Below are 24,431 nucleotides of genomic sequence, written 5' to 3'. Positions count from 1 at the left end.
CGGTATACACAAAGATACTAAAGCATAAGCATGATATCCACAGTTATGGATTTCACATTGAAGACCAATCGGCTCAACAGGCTCACAAAAGTCCAGATGTCTCAGTATGCAGACGGCAAAGTGGTCCCAGAGCCAGACATGATAACTCTACACACAGGGTCCCCCTGTATAAAAAGGCAGAAGTGAATCATCAGAAAAACCCCAACTTCAAAAAAGTGGCCAACTCAGACTCACATCATCATAAGGCCCATCACGACACACATAAGAGAGAGCAGCAAATACCTGTACACAAGCAAATATCTTCCAAACCAAGGGTGAGAAGCCGAGACACAAAAGAGCAAAGATCAGACAACAGTCGAAAGCCAAACAAAAAAATGAATTTACAAACAAAAGAGGAATCTAAGAGTGCACAAAATAAGAAAGACATACCTTCAAGTAACAAAACAGGGTTATGGGCTTGGCTGCCAAAGGTACTTACCACACATCGTATGAAATAGCCATCCCTGAAGGGTGGCCCTGCGACAAGTGACACGTCAAAAGAAGGGCCAACCCAACTCACCCTCTGCTCCTGGAATACACGCGGCCACTCCCATCTGACGACTCCAGGTGGGCCCAACCTAGAGGAATTTGATATCATATGTCTCCAGGAAACTTGGCTCCAACAAACACCTACGATGGAAGGATATCAGACCATCCTAGCACCAGCTGCCAGAGGAAGCAAAGGGCGTCCAACTTCAGGTTTGCTGACAGCCTGCCGTAACGGATCCGGAGTTCAAGTAGAGAAAACGCTTATGGCAAACCAATCGCTGCTAGCAGTACTAGTCTCTTTACAAGACACGTCTAACTCAAATCCAGGACTAAGACATGTCATCATAGTCAATCTATATTGGAACCCAGCAACAATCACCGCAAAAAGATTCATCGATCTGTGTGAAAATCTGCTCATTGCAGTCACGACCTAACATCCCGCCACCGCCGTCTTAATGTGTGGAGACCTAAATGCCATTTGCAAAGAGTCAAAGAAAGCATCGGCAGCCTATCAGGCATCCGCACAACGAGGCAAAGAATGGCTAAAGTTCAGCAAATCGCAAGGGCTTTATAACCTAGATGACGCATTTCCAGCATCAGACAGAATACAGACGTGGGAGCGCCCACTCGCAGCCACAACCATTGATTATATCTTTGTTTCACAGCCATTACTCCTTATTACCAAATCTTTCATGGTGCGTCGTACATCAACGAGCGACCACAACCTGCTCGAAACTGCTTGGAATTTAAAAAGTAATAAGAATCTGAAATTCACCAGCCAAATTGTGCCCAATGCGCAAGGCACAAGGCTAAGAATAAATGCTTCAGATATCACCAACGTGACAAACAAGTACAATGAAAACAGATACTCAGCAGGCACTGATGGTATCGACTATCAACCATTATTGATCCCGTACATCCGCCAAAAAAGGGGAAATGGGTTTGCATCTAATCAAAACACTAAACACGTCTACAACAAAGAACTTGTCGAGAAAAGGCGCGATTACAGAAGAGCGCTAAGAGCAGCTCGTAAGTCCGCTAGCACAGACGTGTTAAATGACATCAAAGATATAAAGAAAAGGTATAAGGACTGGGTAAGATTTCAAAGGCACAAATTACATCAGGCAGATGCCGAACACATAACCAAAGCTCTCGTCACCAACAACAGCAGATATTTCTGGACGCTAATACGTGACGCAGACAAAACGCTAGACAACCATATTTTAAACGACATTTGTCAAGCTACTTGGGAAAAGCACTTTACCAAAGTATTTCGATCAGCTGCAAGTCCTCCGTCACAAGAGCAACAAGAAAATGGTGTAACGTGGATTCATTTAGAAAAAGAAGATGATATTCTTGACACCATTAAAAAGCTAAAAAACTCCAGAGCTCCAGGTTCGGACGGCATCTCAAACGCAGAACTAAAAAGCCATCCCAAAGAATGGGCAAGCTTAATGAGAGCTATCTTCCACCGGTGTACTGAAACACAATCTATCCCACAATCATGGGCCAAAGCCATAATCATTCCAATCTACAAGAAAGGAAATCTAACAAATCCTGAGAACTTTCGACCGATTGCTTTCCTTGATGTAATGGGCAAGGTATACGCCTCATTACTCATGACTAAATTTCAAAAATGGGCAGCCGGAGCCAAATGCAAAGATCCCTTTCAGGCCGGTTTCAAGAAAAATGCAGGTACGACCAGCAACATCTTAGCATGCAGCACGTTAAAAGCTAAGACTCTACAAAACAAACGGCATCTGTTTGTTGTATACATCAACCTCACTCAAGCTTTTGATCGGGTGGAGAGACAGGTATTATGGGACAAACTAAAAGCCTGGCAGTGTCCTAAAGCCATACTCGCCCCTATTCAAGCACTACACCACCACACCTCACAGAGTACTTCTGAATCGTGAAGGCGTGCTATCAGACGAAATTCACAGTGAACGAGGTGTAAAACAAGGGTGCCCGCTGGCATCTGCACTCTTCCTCACTTATATCGGCGACATCAAATGCATACAAGACTCAACCAGGGCCTTTCCACCAAAATTGGGTCCATGACAGACCGGTCATCTCTTGTATGCAGATGACCTGACAATTTTTGATCAGACAGAAATAGGGCTCCAGCGGAAACTCAGTTCTCTTCGAGTGTATGCTACAAAAAATCCCCTCGAAATCAACAAGAGCAAAACGAAGGTTATGATTCTCCAAAACTGCAAGAAAAAACAAAAAAACAACTTCAAATGGCACCTGGGAGAAACCAGCATTGAGACCGTTGCCCAATTCAAATACCTAGGAGTGATTATGGACAGCTCAGGAAAAGAAACCGTCATGCAGGCAGAACTTTACTCAAAGATCAAAAATCTAGCTGCCAAAGCCATCAATGGCAAATTCGGAAAATGTTCCTTGGTTCCAACGATCAATTTCTACAAAATTAAGGTGGTGCCGACAGTCACATATGGCGTTGAAGCAATGCCCACGATACCAACACAACTATGGCCCAAGTAAGAGGCACTGTTTTGGCGCACAGTGCTGCACCTACCAAATTCAACACCAGGGCCAGCCATCAGACGAGAACTAAGTCTGTTATCACTAGAATGCTCAGTGCTCTGCAATTCCATTATGTTGTACCGAAAATGTCGAATGGCCCATGGCAATGAAGTTTTTAGGTTGTTAAAATGGGAAATGGACAGCAGAAACTGTAACATGCTAAATACCTGGCAAGACCAAAATCAAGTGGTTCTAAATAATATGTCAAATGAGGAAGAAATCATAATTAACCCATGCAAAACTTTAAGGAAAATAAAAGACAATGATTGGGCCTCCACGATAGACAATGCCGCAAAACTAAAACTCACTCTCCATCTACCTAGCAACACATCAAAAAGAAATGAGTTTCAAAATTATGTAAATCAATGCCCAAGCAGACAGGCACGAAACTTAATTTTACGAGCACGGCTGAATTTATTCAAAACAAATGAGATTCTGCATATTCGAGGACAGACATCAACTAATGGCTGCCGCTTTTGTAAACACGATCCTTATCCATCAAAAGAAACTTTAAGGCACCTGATCATGATTTGTCCAGCCACAACTGCCATCAGGCAACAATATCTATCACGAATGGCAGGCTTTGACATCTTGGCCGAAGAAGACACATGGTGGTGCCGATTGATAGGAGGTGAGAAAACTACATGGCAAATTGCATTGGCCAAAATGATCAAACACATTGAGACCAATCTACTAAATGACAAAGGCGGTCACCAAGCAGATAAATAGTCTCTAATCCAATGCATTCAGCTGAACTGAAATACAACGTCAAAGCCTGTTACGGCCTCAACAAAACTGTGCAAAAGTATCAAAGTCCTGTTTTGCGATGATCGTCTGATGAAATGCTGAAAGAAATAATGTATTGTAAAATCTTATTTTGATTAAACAATAAAGAAAAAAAAAAAAAAAAAAAAAATGTAAAATATTCCATAATGGAATTTGGAGTGAATATAAATCCCAACAAAAAGCAGGTAGGAGCCTGTCTCCACCTTCCTGCCACAGAGCTCAAATATGTTTTGATCAGTAGTACTAGCACAATAGTGGCAAAAGAAGTAGCTTCAATAGTATTGTAGCCTGTTCTTTCTAGAGAGGGGCACCCGCTACCTTTTTTGTATTTTTTCAAGGAACTTGGGGTTGGGCCCCCTAAGTTACCTGGGGGAAACCCAGACGTGGACCCCTTGCTCACTGTGCTCAGAGAGGCACGCTTCACCTCACTGATGAGGCCCAACAAGGCTGAAACGGGTGTCTGGTGTTGCTGTTGGTACTCCTGTTCAAAGGAGGTTTGCCTGGCATTTCAGTGCTGGACTGCCCTTGTGAGCGGGACAGACTGATATGCAAATGGGTATTCCGCCTTTGTGAAAAGTATAGTGAGCAAAAGGCGATGGCTGCATATTCTCAAAGTGGGAAAAAAACACTGAACAGGTTACAATGCCATGTTATTTCTAGAGAGGGACGCCTGTTACCTTTTTTGTATTTTGTTAACAGTAGTGTAGCCTGATCAAAAGAAAAACCTTGTAAATTGAAGGATAGTTTTACGGACCTTAAAATTCCCCCATTGTGCATATTAAATACTTTTGTACCATAAAAACCTTCTTACTCCCAACTTTAAACAATAAGGAGCTAAATGCTCCCACTTCAAAATCATAACTGGTGCCCTACCTATGACACTTGGCATAATACTATCCTGGGGTGGCATCAGATGAAGACTCATCATGGAAACACCAGACAAAACCTGCAGAAGAAATGTCCAGGGTCCTTCTCCAAAAGGTCAAAGATTAAACCTTCACCCTCTGAATATGTTTTAAGGAACAAGTTACTTACCTGTAACTCCTGTTCTCCAGCATGCGTCTTTCCTGGATGCTCATGAATATAAAAAAAAAGGTGGGTGAGGCGCGCACTCCCGGTCCTGGTCAGTTAAACTTGTTGCAAAAAATAGGTAGCTGGGTCACATCCCAAAATGGACAAATATTCACAGGGTTAGATCCCTTCTGCTGAAAATCAGGTACTCAGTATTAACAGGGTTAGATCCCTTGCTGCAAATCAGGTAGTCAGTATCAACAGGGTTAGATCCCTTGCTGCAAATCAGGTAGTCAGTAATAACAGGGTTAGATCCCTCAGCTGCAGTTCTGTGGTCTGTGGTTGTTCTCCTCCTAGCACTTTCTTATCTCAAATAATCATCAGGGAGGCTGTTAAGCAGGTGTGTCTAATTAGACTCAAAGGATTCTGGTAGCTGTAGTGAAAAAAGTTTTTTTCTGTTCAGGTTGCCAGCAACCGACACCCCTCCAAAGCCCAAGTCCTTCCCAAATTTGGGGGAGGGGAGAGAACCATCTTTATGATTCTCCAAAGTGGGGCACAGTCACCCTGTGGCGCTGCCTCTGGAGCCCGGGACTCCCATAGCATTCAGTACAAAAAAGAAGGTGGGTGAGGCGCGCACTCCCGGTCCTGGTCAGTTAAACCTGTTGCAAAAAATAGGTAGCTGGGTCACATCCCAAAATGGACAAATATTCACAGGGTTAGATCCCTTCTGCTGAAAATCAGGTACTCAGTATTAACAGGGTTAGATCCCTTGCTGCAAATCAGGTAGTCAGTATTAACAGGGTTAGATCCCTTGCTGCAAATCAGGTAGTCAGTATTAACAGGGTTAGATCCCTCAGCTGCAGGCTAGTAATCCTCTGTAATATTAAAGCAGTTCTGCTTTAAAGTTAAAACTGCTCACTGCTTCTATTGCCTATTGCCATCACTTTGGGTCATACTGCCCCAACAAATGACAGTTGTCCTCCTAAGCTCCAACCCTGTTGGCCATCTTCAGATTTGGTCACACACGTAAAGTGGCAGTAAGAACCAAGACGTTCCAGAGAGGGGAAGGTGGGAGGGTTTGCATGTGAATCCATGCAAGACCCTTGCTGGAGAGCAGGAGTTACAGGTAAGTAACTAGTTCCTTTTCCATCATGTGGTCTTACATGCTCATGAACACGATTACACAGCAGTACATAAAGACAACCACTGGAGGTGGCAGGGCTCAACAGAAGCAATACACTTACCCCTGGACCAGTCTAACCTCATGCAAACAGGTTGCGAAGCACTGCTTGGCCAACCCGGGACTCTTCTCTGGAATCCCTGTCGACACAGTAGAATCTCATGAAACTGTTGGAAGGCCTCCACGTAGCAGCCCTGCAGATGCCGAGCAGGAGAACACCAGAGTGAAACGCTGTGGTCACTGAAATGGCTCTGGGTGAACGAGCTCTCGGCCGGCCTGGCAGCAGTTTGTTGGCCAGACGATGGCAATGCGTGATAAAGCGGGAGAGCCACCTGGAGATGGAAGCCTTAGGCAGGGACTTCCCAAACTGACCAAATCTGAGAAGTCTTTCGAAAATCTTTTGTGCATGCAACATAGAACTTCAAGTCATGCAGAACATATGCAAAGATCTTTCAGCAGGTAAAGAGGGGTTTGCAAAGAAAACTGGTAGACCCAAAGACTTGTTAAAATGAAAGCCCAACAGGACCTTTGGTATGAAGGAAGGATGAGTTCGCAGAACCACCTTAGCTGAATGGAATGACAAATATGCAGGCTTACAGGAGAGGGCTTGAATTTCCCCAACCCTCTTGGTCGAGATGATTGCCACCAGGAAGGCAGTCTTCGACAACAAACCTCAAGGAGGCCCAATGCATCGGTTCAAGGGGAGGCCCCATACGTTTCGACAGTACCACATTTAGCTCCCACGCAGGGGCAGAGCCTTCAACGGAGGGAATATTCTGAAGAGGCCCTTGGGAAACTCCTTAACAAGCCTGTGCGACCACAGGGAGAGCTTGCCGGGAGCCTGGATGTACGGGATATGGGAGCCAAATGTACCTTGATAGATGCATGGGCAAGGCCAGACTTGACAAGCGAGAGCAGGTAAGGAAGAAGCTGTGGCGCCGTTACATGCAACAGAGAAATCTTCAGTGACTGGCACCACACTGTAAAGAGCTTCCACTTGTGTTTGTAGCAGGATAGCACAGAGGGGGCCTTGGCCACGGCCATGGCTAAAATATTCTTGAATTCCAAAGGCAGCGAGTACTGTCCAAATTCTAGGGCTGCAGGAGCCAGGCTGTGAGGCACAGAGATGCTGGGTCAAGGTGCAGGATTGACCCTCCTCCTCCGGAGAGCAGGTCTGAAAGGGGAGGCAGTTGGATGGCTGGGACCACTGACAGATGGAGGAGGTCCGAGTACCAGATCTGCATGGGCCACACCAGGGCAATGAGGATCATCTTGCAGTGGCAACGTCCGAGTGTGTGGTTCACTTGTAACAGAGTAATCAGAGCGCATGCATACAGGAAGAGGCCCTTCCAAGGGAATGAGAAGGTGCCGCCCATACTCCATGGCTGAGGATACCTGCTGGCAAACATCGGACAGGTGGCATTGGTAGCAGTTACAAAGAGGTCAATTTGAGGGTAACCCAACATTTTGAAAAGACAAGACACTTGTGCTTTCTGGGGCTCCCATTCGTGGCAGGAGCACAGCTGAAAGAATCCGCAGTGGTGTTCTGAATGCCTGCTAGGTGAAATCAGATGATAAATATCTGTTGAGCAATTGCCCAGTAGACCTGCACCATTTTCCCCTGGAGCTGAGGCTGAAAAGACTTGACAGCTATGAGATACTATAAGGTGTCTCATCCACTAGTCACTGGGGATCTCTATCCCTCAGGTAGTCAGGGCACGGCCATCACCTTTGGATCCAGACCCTGGGGGTGGACCAGTGTGGGAGGATCACCTGGGTGAGGGGTCTTAGCGGAGTGGGGGTGAGGCAGCCGATGGGGAGACGCGGTATTCCCCACTTTTTTGTTAATCTACCCCATTCTAATTTTTAGAATACTCTGAGGACTTAACTCACCCTCCTCCCCTTTTTACACAAACACTGGGCCGAGGAAGAGGGAGACAGGGTAACAAGACTAACTCTCATACGTAGAACTGGACAAGTCCTGAATCGGGTCAGGTGAAGTCAGGCACTTGACTTCAAGTGCATACACCCGATACCAATTTGCTCTCCTCACACAGATAAAAGGCAACATCTAAAGACACACTCTGAGCAAGGCGGAACACGAGTACGGGCAGAACATCTGGGACAAAGGCAAATCTACTAGACCAGAGCGACGGACCAAGGTACAAGAGCTGCGGGCAGAAAACCCCAAGAGATCCCTATCGGAGGTTGTTGCTTCAGACAGGCCGCAAAAGACACGTGAAGAAAGCCAGATCCCACGAGTGAAGACTGCATCGTGTTTCAAGGATGCCAGCGACACTCCCGCGTAAACGGCAAAGTTGGGGAGGTGAGGCCAAGCCTGTGGTACTAAACTTAACTTGTGAATTAGAAATCGCAAAACCCAGAAAAAGACACACACAGCTGGTGAATTGGCAAGCAACCTGAGAGACCGGTGTGTGTTAAAGTTTGAAATAGAAACATTATATCGCAAGTGAAGGCTGCATGCGTGTGGATGGGACGCGAAGAAAGGCAGACCTGTGAGTCAAATTTGATGTAAAGGACAGCTGTGAAATCAGCGATTCTAAGTAATGGAGTGGTCCGGTGAAAGGATGTAGCCTACTCAAAAGTCTCTGTGAAAGGTACTTTGTTTAAAGCGAGAAAGCAAATGAACAGCAAAAGTTAAATAAAGAAGATTAATTCCTAGAGAAGGGAAGATTTAAAGTTAAACCATGAACTTTGAGCCAAAGTGGTCCTGCGGTGGTCTGTAAAGAAAGCCACACATATTCGAAAGTCTTCGACATCCGGAAGTGGTCCGGGTCCGACTGAGGGAGATACAGAGTATAATGAACTCGGGGATGGGAGCCCTCTTGCAAGATTGTATTCAACTTTATCGTGAGAGGTCTGAGCCCAACCAAGGGGGACCTACGAGAACTGTGTGGGGAAAAGGCCTGAGCCCGACCGAAGCAGATCTCTGTGAAAGTTTTGGTTAAAACATTATTTTGGAAGTCCGAGAACGACTTTAACATGGAAAGCCAGGCGGGCCACGATCCACGGTTATGAACTGTGTATTGTGTTGGAAACAGAGCTAGAGTGTGTCATCCTGCCGACAGGGATCGCCTTACTCCGTGAGGCCGAACGTGGGGAGGAAAGCTGGTTCAACCACATTATCATTTGAACACTGATCTTTCCTTTTGCATACATTTCTCCTTTTTATACTTTTTTGTACAAGAGATAGGGCAGGCATTAGGTTTTTGTTAGCATAGGCCATTTTTATTTAACAGACTCCACTAGGATTGTGTTATTTATTATTTGATGGTCGAGACTACGCCCATCTTGTTTATAGGGCAAAATAGGAGTTTCTCCAGTCCCAACAATTTCAATAAAGGTTTTACAAATTGTACCCATTGTGTCAGTGTCATACTTGTGATATCATGCCTTCCCTACATATCCCAGAAAACGGCCTGTAGTTCCAGGATGTTGATGTGCAATTCCTTTTCTTCCGGGAGCCAGAGGCCTCTGGCGTATGAACATCCTTTGTGGGCTCCCAAACCTTCTAGAAAGGCATCGGCCATAACTGTCGCCTGATACGCAGGGATCTGAATGGGAACCTCATGTGAGATGCTGGCGAATTGACGACCATTGAAGGGCCCAACGGAATGCCCGACTGAGGGCGATCTTGTTGTTCATGTGCCGATGACTTGCTGCCATCCAGAAACTCTTGAAGGAGTCTCATCTGTAGTCTGCAAAGGGGAAACCAATGGATGCAGGAGGACATCATCCCTGGCAGGGACTTGATGGGCCGAACTGTTGCAATTGAAGCTGCGGATAGCCATGGGACCTTTACCAGGATGGCATTCACTCTCCCTTCCGAAGGAGCCGCTAGACATAAGAGTGTGTCGAGGCGGAATCCCAGGTATAGCATGTTCTGAGATTGCGCTATGCAGGATTTCTGATAATTTATCCAGAACCCCAGAGAAGATAGGGTCTCGATTGTCTCTGTGGTGTGCTGGATTGCCAGTGTGTGAGAGCGGGACTGGATCAGCCAATCGTCTAGGTAAAGATAGATGTAGATTCAATTATGACGCAGATGCACTGCCACCGGAGCCAAACACTTGGTGAACACCTTTGGGACCGACTTCAGGCCGAAACAGCAGGGCTTTGAACTGGTATTATCATCCCTGAACGACAAAGCACAGGAACTTCCGGCGTTTGCAATGAACAGGGATGTGGAAATATGCATCCTCCAAGTCGAGGGTTGCCAGCCAATCTCCTTCTTGCAATGTGTTGAGCACATGCTATGTGACCATTCAGAACTTTTGGGACTTGAGTAATGTGTTGAGGCATCGCTAGTCTGAAATGGGCCTCCACCCTCCTGACTTCTTTTACACCATAAAGTATCTGGAGTACACTTCCGAGCCCCGTTATGGCTGAGGGACTGACTCTATTGCCCCTTTGTTTAGCATGGCTTGAACCTCCTTCAGTAGCTGCGCTACATGCTGTTCTCGTTTGGGAACGGGAGGAGTGCAAGAGCATTTGTCATGGAATTCTAGACAGTGGACCCGTTGAAGGACACAGAACACCTATTTGTTGGTGGAGATGATGTGCTACTGGTCGACAATGTGTGATAACTGGTCTCTCACTGGGGTGCGGTAGTGAGGATGTGGGCCCTGGGCTGGTTCAGACTTGCTGTGCCATCTGCAGTCTGGATGCTGGAGAGTGACAAAGCTTGTTGCCACTTCTGTAGGCCTGGGAACGTCCCCTATATGCCCCCTGGCTGGTTGAACGGGTGGGCTGGCGATAAGGTGAGGTGGACCCTTTGGAGGACCTCAAGACTTTCCCTTTAGAGGAGCAAAAGGATGGCCTCCTCTGTTGGAGAGTGCCCAATGAAAATGCCTTCTTGGTTTTTGTCTTATGGAGAGTCGCCGATTGCCTTCCCGAAAAGGTTGTCCCCATCAAATGGCATGTCTACCACCTTAGTCTGCACATCTGTGCAGAAGTTGGTGGCCTTGAGCCAACCTTGGCAACAGAGGGCCACTTCATTGCCCATCTGCCTAAATCTTGAATCTGCAATGTCCAGTGCAACAGTAATCGCATGGTCGGAAACTACCTCTCCCTCGTGGAACAACGCTATGGCCTCTGCCTTCTTGCCCTCCAGGAAGAAGTTGACGATGGATTCCCAACTTATACCAAAACTTGTCATACCTCGAGAAAATGGCTAGGGCGTTGGCAGGCTTGATAGTAGACTCAGCTGCCGTGATGATGCACTTCCCAGTCACATCCAGCTTCTTACCCTCTTGATCAGGAAGAACCACAGAAGTGGAAGATGGGTTAGAGGACCTCTTCCTAGTCACAGCAGAGACCACCTAGTCTGGTGATGGTTGAGATCTGAGACGCCTCTTCTCCAAACAATCCCTTTTTGCTGGGGTCGTGCCAGGGGTCTTCATGACCAACAGGTCATCTTCCAAAACATCACCCAGAAGGGAACTTAAACAATAGCCCTCTTGGAGGACTCCCACCGATCAAAATGGAATCTTTTCTTTTTCTTCTCCTCAGGCATGAAATTGAACAGCTTCGCCTCCTGTGATATCATTGAATGAAACAAACCGATTTCATCTGGCGTAGAGTCCCTGGAGGGCACCTCAACGTTAGGAGGCTCCCCATCTGCAGAGACCGTCGTTAAACTCATCAGACCCTGTGTATCCTGGGCTCTATCAGTATCAGTGTCTGTTAGGGCTGCCTCTTCCACCACAGGAGGAGATGCAACCGGCAATGGTCGAGCGGTATTTGGGGTTAGATGAGACAGGGAAACGAGGAGCAGGCATTCCAATGAGAAGGATCTCTGTGTTACTGGAATTAAGGCAGAGACCATTGGCAGAGCACCATACCTGAACAGCAGTCAGGTATGGGAGAGGAGGGGAAAGGAGGTACTGGATGGCAGCCTGAACGAGAGCTGTGGGTCATCTGCATAACACTGGAAAGGAGGGGAGAAGGTAGAGATCAAGTGGGCCAAAGGGGCCAGGTACATGCTGAAGAGCCATGGCGATAGGATAGAGCCCTGAGGGACGCCACAGGTAGCGAGTCAGTTGGAGGACAGAAAAGGACCCATTTGGTCTTGGGAGGGCCTCTTTAAAAGGAAGGAAGTCAGCCACACTAGTGCCCCGTCTGTGATGCCTATGGTATCATGGAGACAGTTTATGATAATGGAGTGGTTGACTGTGTCAAAGGCAGAAGATCGATCGAGGAGGATCCGAACAGAGGGCGTGTTTGAGTCTAGGTTAGAGGGCAGGTCTTCCCAGGTGTCCAGGAGAGCAGTTTCCATGCCTCTGGATGCCCTGAAACCGGACTAGTGGTCATGAAGGCAGCCATCCATTTCAGTGTGGAGGGTCAGTTGGGGATGACCAGCTTCTCCATGAGTTTGCCAAAAAAAGGGGTCATAGAAATAGGGAGATAGTTAGCTGGGCAAGAAAGGTCATCTGATGGCCTTTTAGGAAAGGGTGCGCAAGAGTGCTTAAGGGGTTGGGGGAAGGAGCCAGTGGTAAAGGAATTGTTGCAGAGGTCAGCAAAGGCTGGGGAGCGAAAGTCAAAGTTATCCTTGATGGTTCTGGAGGAGCAGGGGAGAACCTGTTTCGAGGAGACTTCCATTGAGCTGACAACTCTAGAGATCTTGTATGGTACAATTGGAAATCCTCCATCAGGCTTCCAATGTGTACATCGTCAGCTAGTCTGAGGTTCGAATTAGGCTTGACCTCACTGAGCTGCTACGCAGAATGGAAACTCCTCTCACTATACCGTAATATAATCACAGCCAGTGAGGCCACCCTCTTTTTCGACATAAATCAACATCTAAAAAAAGCAAAATCAAAACAGCTATCGAGCCTAGAAAAGAAGATCGGACAGATTCTGCATAAGCTTGATTTAACAACAGAAACCCTGCTACAAAACCCTTTGAAAGTAAAAAAAAACCTAAAAATGGCTGACTGGATCGACACAATCACAAGAGTCAGAAACTTAAAATCACTGAACCATTTCCTGATAGTAGACAGGAAACTGGGAACCATGCCACGCTATCTGGAAAAATTCCTAGATCGTGAAACAAGAAACAGTTTTCTCAGACTACGTCTGAATTTAGCCCACACAGGAGAAATACTGGCTCAAAGAAACCAGGGAGAGAAGGCGATAAAATTCTGTGAAATCTGCAAAACTCCAAACCTCCAAACCTTGAAACACTTGCTACTGGAATGCAAAGGCACATGGGCCATAAGAGTGTCTTTTCTGAGGAGATTCGTCAGCAGAGAAGAGAGCTTAATCCAAAATGCATTCTGGAACAGACTGATCTCCGGCCAGGAAATTATGCTTACTGCCGCGATAGTAAAAGTATCAGAGGAACTCACCATTTTAACAAAGCATCAAAAGATGACACAGTCTAATGAGCTTCCTGGTGGTCACTCATTGGCCTTTCAGGATTTTTAGCTACTCCCTGGCTTCCGAGAACCGTTAGTAATTTTATCTAAGGAAATGCACTATGCTTTTGTAAAGGTTTTCTTGTAAAACCAAAAACAAATAAATAAATAAATAATAAAAATAAGTATGGTACAATGGGAGAGAAGGAGGAGAGTATGGGGGGGGTGGGCATGGGAGGCAAGAGAATGGGAGGCCAGTGCAGTGCACAGGGCCTGGTAGGGAGGACGGGAATGCAGTAGGATTGGCAAGTTACTTGCAGATTTTAAAAAGTTCACCCATCATGAACAATACCTCGCATTGGCACATCAAGTTGGCACATCATGAACCATGCCTCGTGTTGGCAATGAGAGGGCCAGAAGCAGGGAGTGCAGCCAGTCCAACATTTGAAAGGCACGACATGGGAGACCTGGTGTCAAGAAGCACACAACTATAACTGGAGCAGACTGGTTCAACACCAATGGCATAGCATCAAATAATGGAGTGAAATCAGGGTGTACAGATGACTGGATTAGGCTACATTATTTGGGGAGCTATAAATTGTGATGTCATTGAATCAGGAACACCACAGTTTATTTTGCAAACTTGTAAGGCAAGGACCAGTGTACATGTGGTCCTTGGCAGGTTTTAGCACTATTTATTTTTAACAAATTCTTTATTGATTTTACAGCAAGAAATACAACAGCAGTCTATATACAACAGGCAAATAAATCAAAACACATCTAAGGTGCAAAGGCAACAGGCCTATCAATATGAAAAATAAAAAATAAATAACTAGAAGAAGGAAAAAAGGGGGGGCTTAACATACAAAACATTAAAATCATTGCAAATGGCTGTGTACTTATCAAGCTGCTGTTTACAATGGAAGTACACCCTACTGGAGAGGAGCGAGAGGCCAGTGTGAAGCCAGTCAACAACAGTAGGTCTTACATTGCTCTTCCAATGCAACACAATATTCTTCTTAGCCATCGCAAGAGCTCTAGATTTAGAAGTTAGTGAAAAGACACAATCTGCCCCAATGAATCTAAAAGAAATATTTTCATGTGGCTAATTTTTTCATTCAAATTGAATAAACATCTGTTCTATGGGTGTAATAGCCCTAGATGTGGTGAATATATCTGTTGGAGATTGTCATAGAATATAGATTTGAATCCTAGGCTACCACAATGTACTTCTCCCGTACACCAAATGTCTACATAGGAAAGTGACACCTCCAGAAAAATCAATAGAATCATGGGGCGCTGACTCTGCTTGCTTAGTTTTCTATGGTCTGCACTTGGTTCTGCGTGTGTGGTGGAAAAAGCGTATGATGACATATATCCTTTATTGACACCCTTGTTCGCTGTGAAAATTCGGCCTTTACTCACAACATCTGACAACCTATAGGCTGTAAAATAATGCATTATATATAAATCTAAAGGAGGTAAATGCTGCATAATCCAAATTTGTATATTGGCAGTGTTCATCTATTTTGTATCCAGACCTGGATATACAAGTACAAAAAGGGAAACATTATCGAACAGAGACAAAAACACTGCTGAGTAGACACGTTACCTTGCTCGAAACCAACTTGACGTTGCCGGATGCAAGAGCTACAGCCGTGTCTGCCATAACCTCAGCTTTTATGGATCCCAAACCACCGGTAGCACTAGTTTTAATGAAACTGTCCAGCACAACATCCAACAGATCAGTGATCTAGTGAAGAAAATAGAGAACAGAACTTTATCCAGTTCAAGGTGTGAAATGCAAATCAACCTGCAGATGTTGCAATACAATTTAATAGCCATACATCTTATTCAAAAATTGACCAAAAGGTTTTAGACGCTGTGGAGGATCAGAAGGTGGACACAGTATTGACATTCTGATTGGATGTTTATTAAATGATTCACTGAAAAAACCTTAGTAAAGATTCAGATTTAACAAAATCCTTGAAATTCAGCGGATGTGAGAAGTCACAACCTGCTTAGCTCGGCGTGTTTCCTGTTGATGTGCCCCATAATGCCATTGTGTAAGTCATTGTGAATCCCTTCTCTTATAATATGTATGTGCTCATGGGCTTTGCAAAGGGAACGCGCTGAGTTAAGCTGGTCATGATTTCCCACATCTGCTGAATTTCAAGGGTTTTGTTGCGTTAAATCAGCAGAAAATAACTGCACCTTAACCAAGGTTTTTTCTGTGAATTTAAAAGGTTTTGTTATACCATAGTTTTGTCACAGGGCACTAGCCATGGCCTATGGCCATGCCCACTGTACATGTTCTCCCAATGTGTTTCTTTTGGACCTACTAGGTGGCCAAAGCCAATGTCATTTGGGCACACTAGCGAGGGCCTTCAGCCCTGTAACAGTGAACACAAACTTCAGCAGTGCCCAATGTATCTTTTAAAACGCTACCTTTCTTTCCCGCTCCCTAGCATGGCCTTCGCATATGACCAGTGGCCCCTGCCTTCAGCCGTGGCCGCTTTATATGTTTCCCCAATAGCTTTCTTCCAGTCCCAATAGCCAAGGCCTTTGGCCGTGGTCCCTTGACATGTTGCCCCAATAGGTTTCGTTGAGGTCCACTAGCCGTGGCTTTCGGCTGTGCCCACTTCCCATATTGCACCATTCGGGTTCCTTAAAGTAACTCAATAGCAATAGTCTTAATCTATAGCCATTACTCCCTATGTCATTGTAGCTGTAACATTCCACTTTTTTTTGTATTACTAATTTTTAAAAGTAGAAGCCTGATAATAGTAATGTACTACAAATAATTGTAATTATACGTAAAATACACTGGTTATTCGTGTGACGCACTTTCATTCCAGTTTCCGCTTTCTTCTATAACCCCTGTTATGTGAAAACATGGGAGCTCTGAGCTTGATCCCCCAGGCTATTGTCCCCCCCCCCCATCACCTAACATCACACAGTGTCCTCTTTCCACCCCGCCACCTCTAGCCTAATACCATTTCATCCTTTTTCCTCCAGCAAGAGAAATTTCTTCCATTTTCGTTTTCAGCTAACTTAAGTTAATCCCGTAATAACCCTGGTTATCTCTCGGATCGAGCAAACAAAACAAAAATGGCTTTTGTCTTTCTGAAAAACACCCCTGCTGCAAAGCACCACAGTGAAAGTATCATTGGAAGCTTATAGCCTTCAAGCCACGCATACAGCTTTGGATGGGGCTGAATTGTGGGGAGGGAGGGGCAATTTCAGCACTATTACTGCAATGGAAAACACGTTTGTCAAGAATATTCTCGGCCCATCAACTAACGCCCCCAATCGGCCTGTCTTCCTTGAGACTAATTTACAGCAAATCGATACAATGTACAAGTCCAACCAGTGCTGTACTGGATTAGGCCCTGGTTGCTGCCTACCTTGGTATAGTATAGCAAGGTGCAGGTAGATGTGCTTTTGCAGGAGGGGGCCAGTCACTACCCTGATTCAAACATATTAAGTAAATGCTGATGAGTCTCGGGCACAGTGAATGCTGGCATGCTACTTATTCCATCAATCACAGCATGGAGCCTGTCATTAAAAGTGCACTACTTGGCAAAACGGAAAGGGGGATTATGGAACAAGTGGGTGGTACCGATAGCTTAAGATGATACTGGGAAGTTCAAAAGTCTTGAGCTATGAGGAATACCTAGATGCAGTGGGTCCCAAGTTTATGAGAATGTTATATGCTAAAATGCATATGGACATATTACCAGAAGCAGCCTTAACCCACAGGTGGAATAATGATGTGTCGGACAAATGCATCTTCTGTGTGGATAAGAATGAAAATGGTGTCAATGTTCTGCTTCTCTGCCCATGCTATCTAGATTTAAGAAAGAATCATCTAAAACCCCTGTTCCTGGCAAGATCAATTAGATCTATTCAACAAGTTTTCACGCTATGTTGTGCATCAAATTATTAGTTAGCGGTGCACACAGTGGAAAACTATCTTGCCAGGGCTTGGAGGAGAAGAGTGTGTAAATCCTCGAACTTGGAATAATGTTTATTGCTTTCTTGGCATCTACTATTGCTTGTCTATCACTGTCAGTAGTGGAATCCAAGTGCAATATTTACTACTCCAGCTCATGCTCAGGGACTTTTGATATCAATGACAAGGACTAAAGAGCAATGTAAGTATTCTTTGCCCTTGTATGGTGATAATTAAACCATTGTTTGTATAGGACTAAAGAGTAATTGATTATAACTGCTCTTATTTGCACTCACACTTTATATCCTGGAATGTTCCCTTCTTTCAAGGATGCCATTGGTAGTATAACTTCTAATACAAGGTCTGGGGCTTAGGTGCAATATTTATATTTAGCACTTATACACTGGCAAAGACATTAGGTTTGCAAAATACCAACCGAATCCGTCATGCAAATCAAAAGGTATTGGCAATTCATTTTTTGGGTTTCCTATGAAACTTGATGCTCAACTATAGTACTGTACTGCAACCGCTGCACTATAAGAAAAAGGCCCAACTTTCCCTATTGCTATGAGGGTGTTCCCTGCCTATTTAAATAACTAAGTTGCTAGTCTGTCATCCAGAGGTCAAAACAAAAAGCTCATCTGTCCCAAAAAGCTAATACTAACTGAACATACCACTATTCTAACAAAAATAAGGCAAGGAGATTGTTTGTTTGTTTATTTATTTATTTATTTGGAAATGCGCACCAAACCCTTAGGTAGCTGGGCGCAAACAGGACAAGTAGGCTTAAAGCTTAGTTACAGATCAAGTTAGATACATACAGTTTCAAGTTCGAGACATACATTCAGGGATATACATCTATTTCCACTTCCAGGTTATAAGTGGTGGGGGCTGGGGTTGCACATTACATATTGCAGTCACGTAGTGTAGTAAATAGCAAGTATGTTGGGTAGAGGTGGGGGTAACCGGTATTAGGTAGCAAGTGCAGCCTTAGTACAAAATGGAGCAAGTCAAGAGTCATTAGATCGTAGCCAGTTTTGAATGTTAGGTCTAAATTTAGGGTAGGGTTGTTCCATTCTAAGGTCTATGGGGAGTGCGTCCCAGGCTTGCGCTGCTTTGACCGGGAAACTGGCGTCCCCGGCTGAGGTGTGTTTGAATCTCGGGATCTCCAAGGTATGGGCATTGGCAGATCTCATGGGTCGAATAGTGAGTCTCTTATTAATTCTTTCAGACGGGTATGGTGGTGCTAGGTTGTTCAGGCATTTAGACGTAAGTGAGACTGTTTTAAGGAGGATCCTATCGTTTATTTTTAACCAGTGGACATCTCTTCTGAAATTGGAAATGTGTTCTCTGTTAGGAATATCTAATGTTCAGGGCTGCTCTTAGGGCATTATTGTGAAGTCTTTGGATTTTGTCAGTGATATATATGTTAGCTCCTGAGTACAGGGCATTACATTAATCTAGTCTGGATAATATGAGTGCCTTGGCCAGGGTAATGCAACTAGTTTCAGAGAGAAATGGTTTGTAGTCTCGGATGAGTCTACAGGTGTAAGCTGTTGTGGATGCTAGTGAGTTAACTTGTTTAAGGGTAAGTGTGGAGTCACAGTAGAAGCCTAAAGGTTTCACTACAGGCATCACCTTACTGGGTTTGTTGTCAATTGTAAAGTTGGCATAGCTAGGACTATGTTTTTTGAGGTTCGTCTTAGCCTAGGATCAGTATCTCAGTTTTGTCGTCATTCAGGCAGAGGCCATGGGATGCCATCCATGCCTGAATAAGGAGGTATATCTTATTTACTAAGGCTGTGTCCTCGAGAAAGTGGCCCGAAAGAGGAATGAGGATCTGGGTGTCATCTGCATAATTTGTGAAGGCAACACCCAGTCTGTCCAACTTGTCGAACAGAGGCTTAGTAAAAGTGTTATATATAGTGGGTGAGACACAGGATCCCTGGGGTACGCCGCAGGACGTTAGTATAGGGTCGGCTGAGGGGGAGAAGACTCACGTTGTACGGTTAGCTAGAAAGGACTAGACCCAGGTTATGGCATCACTTGAGAAACGGGCAGTCGACCTAAGGTGGTTGCATAAGACTGCATGGTCCACCAGGTCGAAGGCTGCAGATAGGTCAAGGAGGAGTAGCATTGCTTTCCGATTGTCTTTTAACTCGTCAATTTGGGCTTGAGGTCTATTAAGGCTGTTTCCATGCCGTGAAGAGGGCGGAAGCCAGATTGCTGTGATCCTAGTAGGTGATTGACTTCCAGATAATCCTGGATTTGTAGGTAAGCTACTCTGTCAATGATTTTAAGTAAGAAGGGGACAGTGGTGATGGGTCTGTAGTTGGTCGGGATGGTGGGGTCTAGTGTTTGTTTTTTAAGCAGTGGGAGGACGCAAGATTCTTTAAGGTTATTGGGGACTGTGTTGGTCTTGAAGGAGGCATTAATACGCTTAGAAATAAAAGGGGCTAGGTCTCTAGCTGCATCCTTTATGATTTGGGCCGGGCAACTGTCTCCTTTGCAATTAGAAGGTTTTAGGGAGAGTATAATTTTCTCTGTCTCACAGATGGAGATTTTTTTTAAGCTAAAGGGTAAGGTGGTTCTGTCTGGTGTACGTTGGATGGTTGCTGCTCAGATGGGGGCAGTGAGGCCTCCTTATTGGCTATTTTCAGTTGGAGGGATGCAATTTTGTTTGACAAGGCATTTTGTATGTCGGCCACAAAAGAGATGGGTGGAAGGTTTCGAATGAAACTAAACCACTGGCAATTGCTCTGGGCAACCTTCCACACCACCATTTTGTATGTCGGTACACCAGGCCTCATCTTTAGGGACATTGTCAACTGGAGACATCGTTGATGCCATTTCCCTAAGGATAGTGAATAATTCCTTGGTGTCAGACTTTGCCTTTGAGATTCTATTGTTAAATGTGTTCTTTTTTGTGTCTCAAGGTATTGCCCTTGGATTCAAGCTCCTTACTAGTAGGCCAATTCCAAATACATTCTTGTCACGCTTGTCATCAGTTCTTTTAATTCTGTGCCTAGGTTCCCTACCAGTAAAGGACCACAGAAGGAACAAGGGTGGGAACGGGAGCCTAAAATGCCCATTGTCTGGCAATGATGTGGAAACTATTGCCCATTTCCTTTTAATATGTGAAAACTTGAAGGACCTCCGAGTTAGGTATTTGAAACCTTTGTTTCGGTTACATCATGTCCGAACAGTTTTGGATGCGCTGCAGTTTTGCATGACCTCCTCAGACTTTAACGTGGTTTACTTTGTTTGCAAGTATATCCATAGAGCTTGGATACAAAGTAACCTGGTACTGTAATATAAGCATTTAAAGTGTAAGACCAACTTCTAACATAAACATGAGTGAATGTTCATTAAATGTGTCAGTTAATACATATGAAAGGTAACTCGCCCTGCTAGAGCTATACTGACAAAAATCTATACTGAGCTTTCTGCTATTTTTTTATGCGAGTTGTGTTTTAAATGCCTTAACTGCATTTTATTTTTATTCGCGATTTACTCAACATTTTACTGTCATTTTTAACTTTGCACTATGTGTTCCAAATATATTTATTGCCTGTATTGTGCAGCTTAAAGGCTGACACTGAATACATGTTTTAAAGTAATTCTTTCACAGGTTCTGTGGGTTTTACCTCCTCTTCATGGATTTCTTTCAACAAGTCACTTTTCTCTCTCTTTTATCTTTTCGTTTTCACTGAAGTATCTTCTGTACTTTCGTAACACACATTTCCTTAGCTGTGATAGGTTTTCCAACATATCCTCAATAAATCAAAATGTTTTAAAGGCACATGAAATTTGTTAGGAAGTTTGTTCAGTTCTTGTAACAATTTAAAATAAAGATGAATGTCAAAAGTCCCCATATTGAGCACAGGAGGAAGACAAACCTGATGAGTTAAGAATGGGTGTTGAACACCTCACTTTCACATTATCATAGTATTTACCCAAACAAAAATGTAGCTAACTGGTCACTGTTGAACATAATGCAAACATTACAGGAGATCTTGAACCAATTAATGAAAAAGGAATTAACCAACAATTATTTCTTTACTACGCAGTGTATAACTGTATGAAAAGATCCTATGTTTCATTCAGAACTTTACATTGAATTTCACACATACCACTGGATGGACTGTGTGTGCACAGAGGATAGGGGCAGCACCATACTGAAAACATAACAGCATTGATAAACTGGTTTCAGGAAGGCACCAAATAAAATGCACGTATTGAAAAGTGGATGCCTTAAATATGTTTGATGGCGTAAAAAGGCGTGGAGAGAGGGTGGCGTTATCGAGGAATTCTTGCAAAAGGTAAACTGCGAGATGATTTGAGAATGATATAAAACCAGGTGCTGCAAGCAGTTTTAAAAAGCTCAAATCTGAAAGGCAACATTAGCAAGTTCAGGATATGTTTCATTTCTTAGCTTCCTCAAAACCAAACTTGTCAAAATTTACATCCAGCATACACTGCAAAACCAATACGTAAGGTTAGGCAAAGAGAAATACTGGAATAACGCAAAACAACCAGTATTTTGTGCAAAGGCAAAACCAGTCGATGTACTAAAAACAACCTTGGGATGCTTCATCGAAAGGAGAAACTGATCTCAACTAACCTAGCTGAGACTATGGCGAGGCACCTAAAGGGAAAAATTAGGACATTCTGAAAATTAAGTTCTATTGCACCATCATCGTAACACTGGGCGATTCAATGCTAGTCATATAGGAGAAAAATGTCATGCAACCATTACTCTCTAGAGCCTATCCTTCATATTGTGGGACTACTGCACATACATTATTTCTGTGCACCAAGGTGCAGAAGATGGTGCCCGAAAGCATTTGCCATTGGCTAGGGCCTAGCACATGGGTGTATCAGACAGCACACAGGCATGTACAATCAATTACTTACTTTGCGCCTCTGGCATCCGTACACCCCACATCCTCCTATGATTATGTTTTACAAGTTCATCTCACTCCATGCCCTGCTGATCGGTTTTCCTCTTCTGCTAAACTGGGTCTCCTACTTTTTCTTTCTTTCAATTCATGGGGACAGGCAGTTATTCACACTAAAAATGCGCGCTCGTGTCAACGGCACCTGGTCGTCTCTCCCGAGGCCTGTAGTGGCAAAGTTATTGATTTCAGCCTTGAGGCAGAGAAACAATGGAAATCCTACGACGGAGTGAGAAGACACTGATCTCAGCCTGAAATACATGCTGTTCTACCCTGTGAAAAACGAGTGCGCCAGTGGACGGACATCTCACTTCTTCCAACGACCATCCGAGGTGTGGGATTGATTCGATTCTGAATATGGGGACCAGGCAAGACCGCACCGTACAAGGGATCGTGGACCAGCAGGGCATGGGGGGGCACCCCCACAGGTGAGAGCATCCTGTAGTGGGAATTGGCACAGGTAAAGTGTGTGAAACAGAGGATGACACATTGGAATTGAGAGGGGAGGCTGGGTTGCGGGAGTCCAACCAGGACAGCACTACGGACATGTTCAACACTGGTACCCAGGGTTTGACACGGGCGGGGCACACTGGCTGAGAACAGTATCCTGGTTTATTGCCTGCGATCACCATTATTAGTGCTCTTCTGTAGAGGGGTTGTCTTCACTTTGTAGCAGAATTTTGTGACCAAAATAGGAGTGAGCAACTTTTATGGGTGCAGGTGGCTTGGATATAAGGCTTTAGGAGGTGTACAGTGCTCTTACTGATTTATTTAAGGGGGGAGGGAGTGAGTTCTGGGCTGAACATTGGGTGCACTGTGCGGTGTTCCACTTGTACCATCTGGGTGGTTGTCCTGGCAGGGTCGAGGTGCCCACCTCAGTGTTCTAACTTTGCCCGTGCCTTCGACTGCTCGCTCGGACATTGGTGAAGGGGAACCTTTTGGAGTCCACACTAGGGTGGGTGGATCAGAACGATACAGTTTGGGTGGAATGGGGGAGCTGCAGGTCATTTGCTGGAATGTGAGAGGCTTGAAGAATGTTTTAAGAGGCAAGATCTGATCATACCTTAACAGGAACAGTGGCTATTCTGCAGGAGACCCATCTGGAGATGCGGACTGCATGTGTTGGAAGGCAGAGGTTTGGATTACAAGGTTTGCAAAGCTTGAGGTCAGGCGTTCCTTGGTGTATGTGTGTTGGAGATATGTAGATATACAGGGGAAGACACTTGGTGCTCTGCTGTTTTTGTTGGTGACTTACGTCCTCCATGTAGCCTAGGCTGAGTTATTCCAGGAAATGCAGGATCTCCTGGTATGACATAGGAGTGCACACACTCTTTGGGTTGGAGATTTTAATTGTGTCTTGAACTGCGGACTGGATGTTGCCAGTGCCACAGTTAGACAACTAGGTACGGCAACAAGAGCGCTGACGCTGATAGTTGGGAAGCTTGGTCTCTAAGATGTCTGGAGTGTGTTACATGGAAATGGGCAAAGCTTTTCCTATTTCTCAGCGGTTCACAGGCCCTACTTGTGGGCTGACTATGTGTTCTTGAGTGAAGAGAGCATTAATTGGGTTTCATCTGCTGAATGTGAGGCTGGTTACGAGAGGCACTGTTCCACCTATACCCAAGTGGACGAAGCTGGAGGACATTACTTTTCGGACATCACTTGGGGAGGGGGCATTCATCAGTTCTTGGAGATTAATTGGTGTACCACATCTCGTAGATGTACTGAGTGGAAGGTGCTAAAGGTTTTCATTAGGGGCATATGTATTTCAACAAATGTAGGTGTGTTTAGGGTTCTTACACGGGAAGTGAAGGACCTTGAGTTGAAGGTGGCGAGGCTGGAGCAAGAATTGGCTAGAGGAGAGGTGATGGATGGGGTGCTTGCTGAAAAGGTGGTAATTGCATGGGGTGAGGGAGCAACTGCAGGCTCATAGTTATGGCCGGTACATAGCCCACTAACATGCAATGGGGTACAGGGCGGGTAGGTTGTTGGCCTGGTTGACTAGGAAGAAAGGTGGGAGCCCGTTCTGTGGGGGAATATAGGATTCAGGGAGTGGGGGGGCTTGATCACTGAAGGGGAGGGGA

The 24,431-nt window shown here is 44.8% G+C and overlaps 1 protein-coding gene across 7 annotated transcripts in view; it reads right to left on the bottom strand.

Annotated features, from left to right (window-relative positions):
* NF1 (neurofibromin 1) overlaps positions 1–24,431 on the bottom strand; it is a 3,279,657-nt gene that overhangs the window by 924,735 nt on the left and 2,330,491 nt on the right. For all 7 annotated transcript variants that reach the window (XM_069614617.1, XM_069614618.1, XM_069614621.1 and 4 more), the window contains one exon: positions 15,047–15,187. In XM_069614617.1, coding sequence (XP_069470718.1) covers positions 15,047–15,187 — 141 coding nt within the window. The remainder of the gene's footprint in view (positions 1–15,046; positions 15,188–24,431) is intronic.

This window comes from Ambystoma mexicanum, chromosome 9 (genome assembly GCF_040938575.1).
Source record: "Ambystoma mexicanum isolate Mex_15411 chromosome 9, UKY_AmexF1_1, whole genome shotgun sequence".
In the NCBI taxonomy this organism is placed as follows: Eukaryota; Metazoa; Chordata; class Amphibia; order Caudata; family Ambystomatidae; genus Ambystoma; species Ambystoma mexicanum.
Note: the sequence above shows the minus strand (reverse complement) of the source record. Positions and strands in the feature narration are given on the sequence as shown.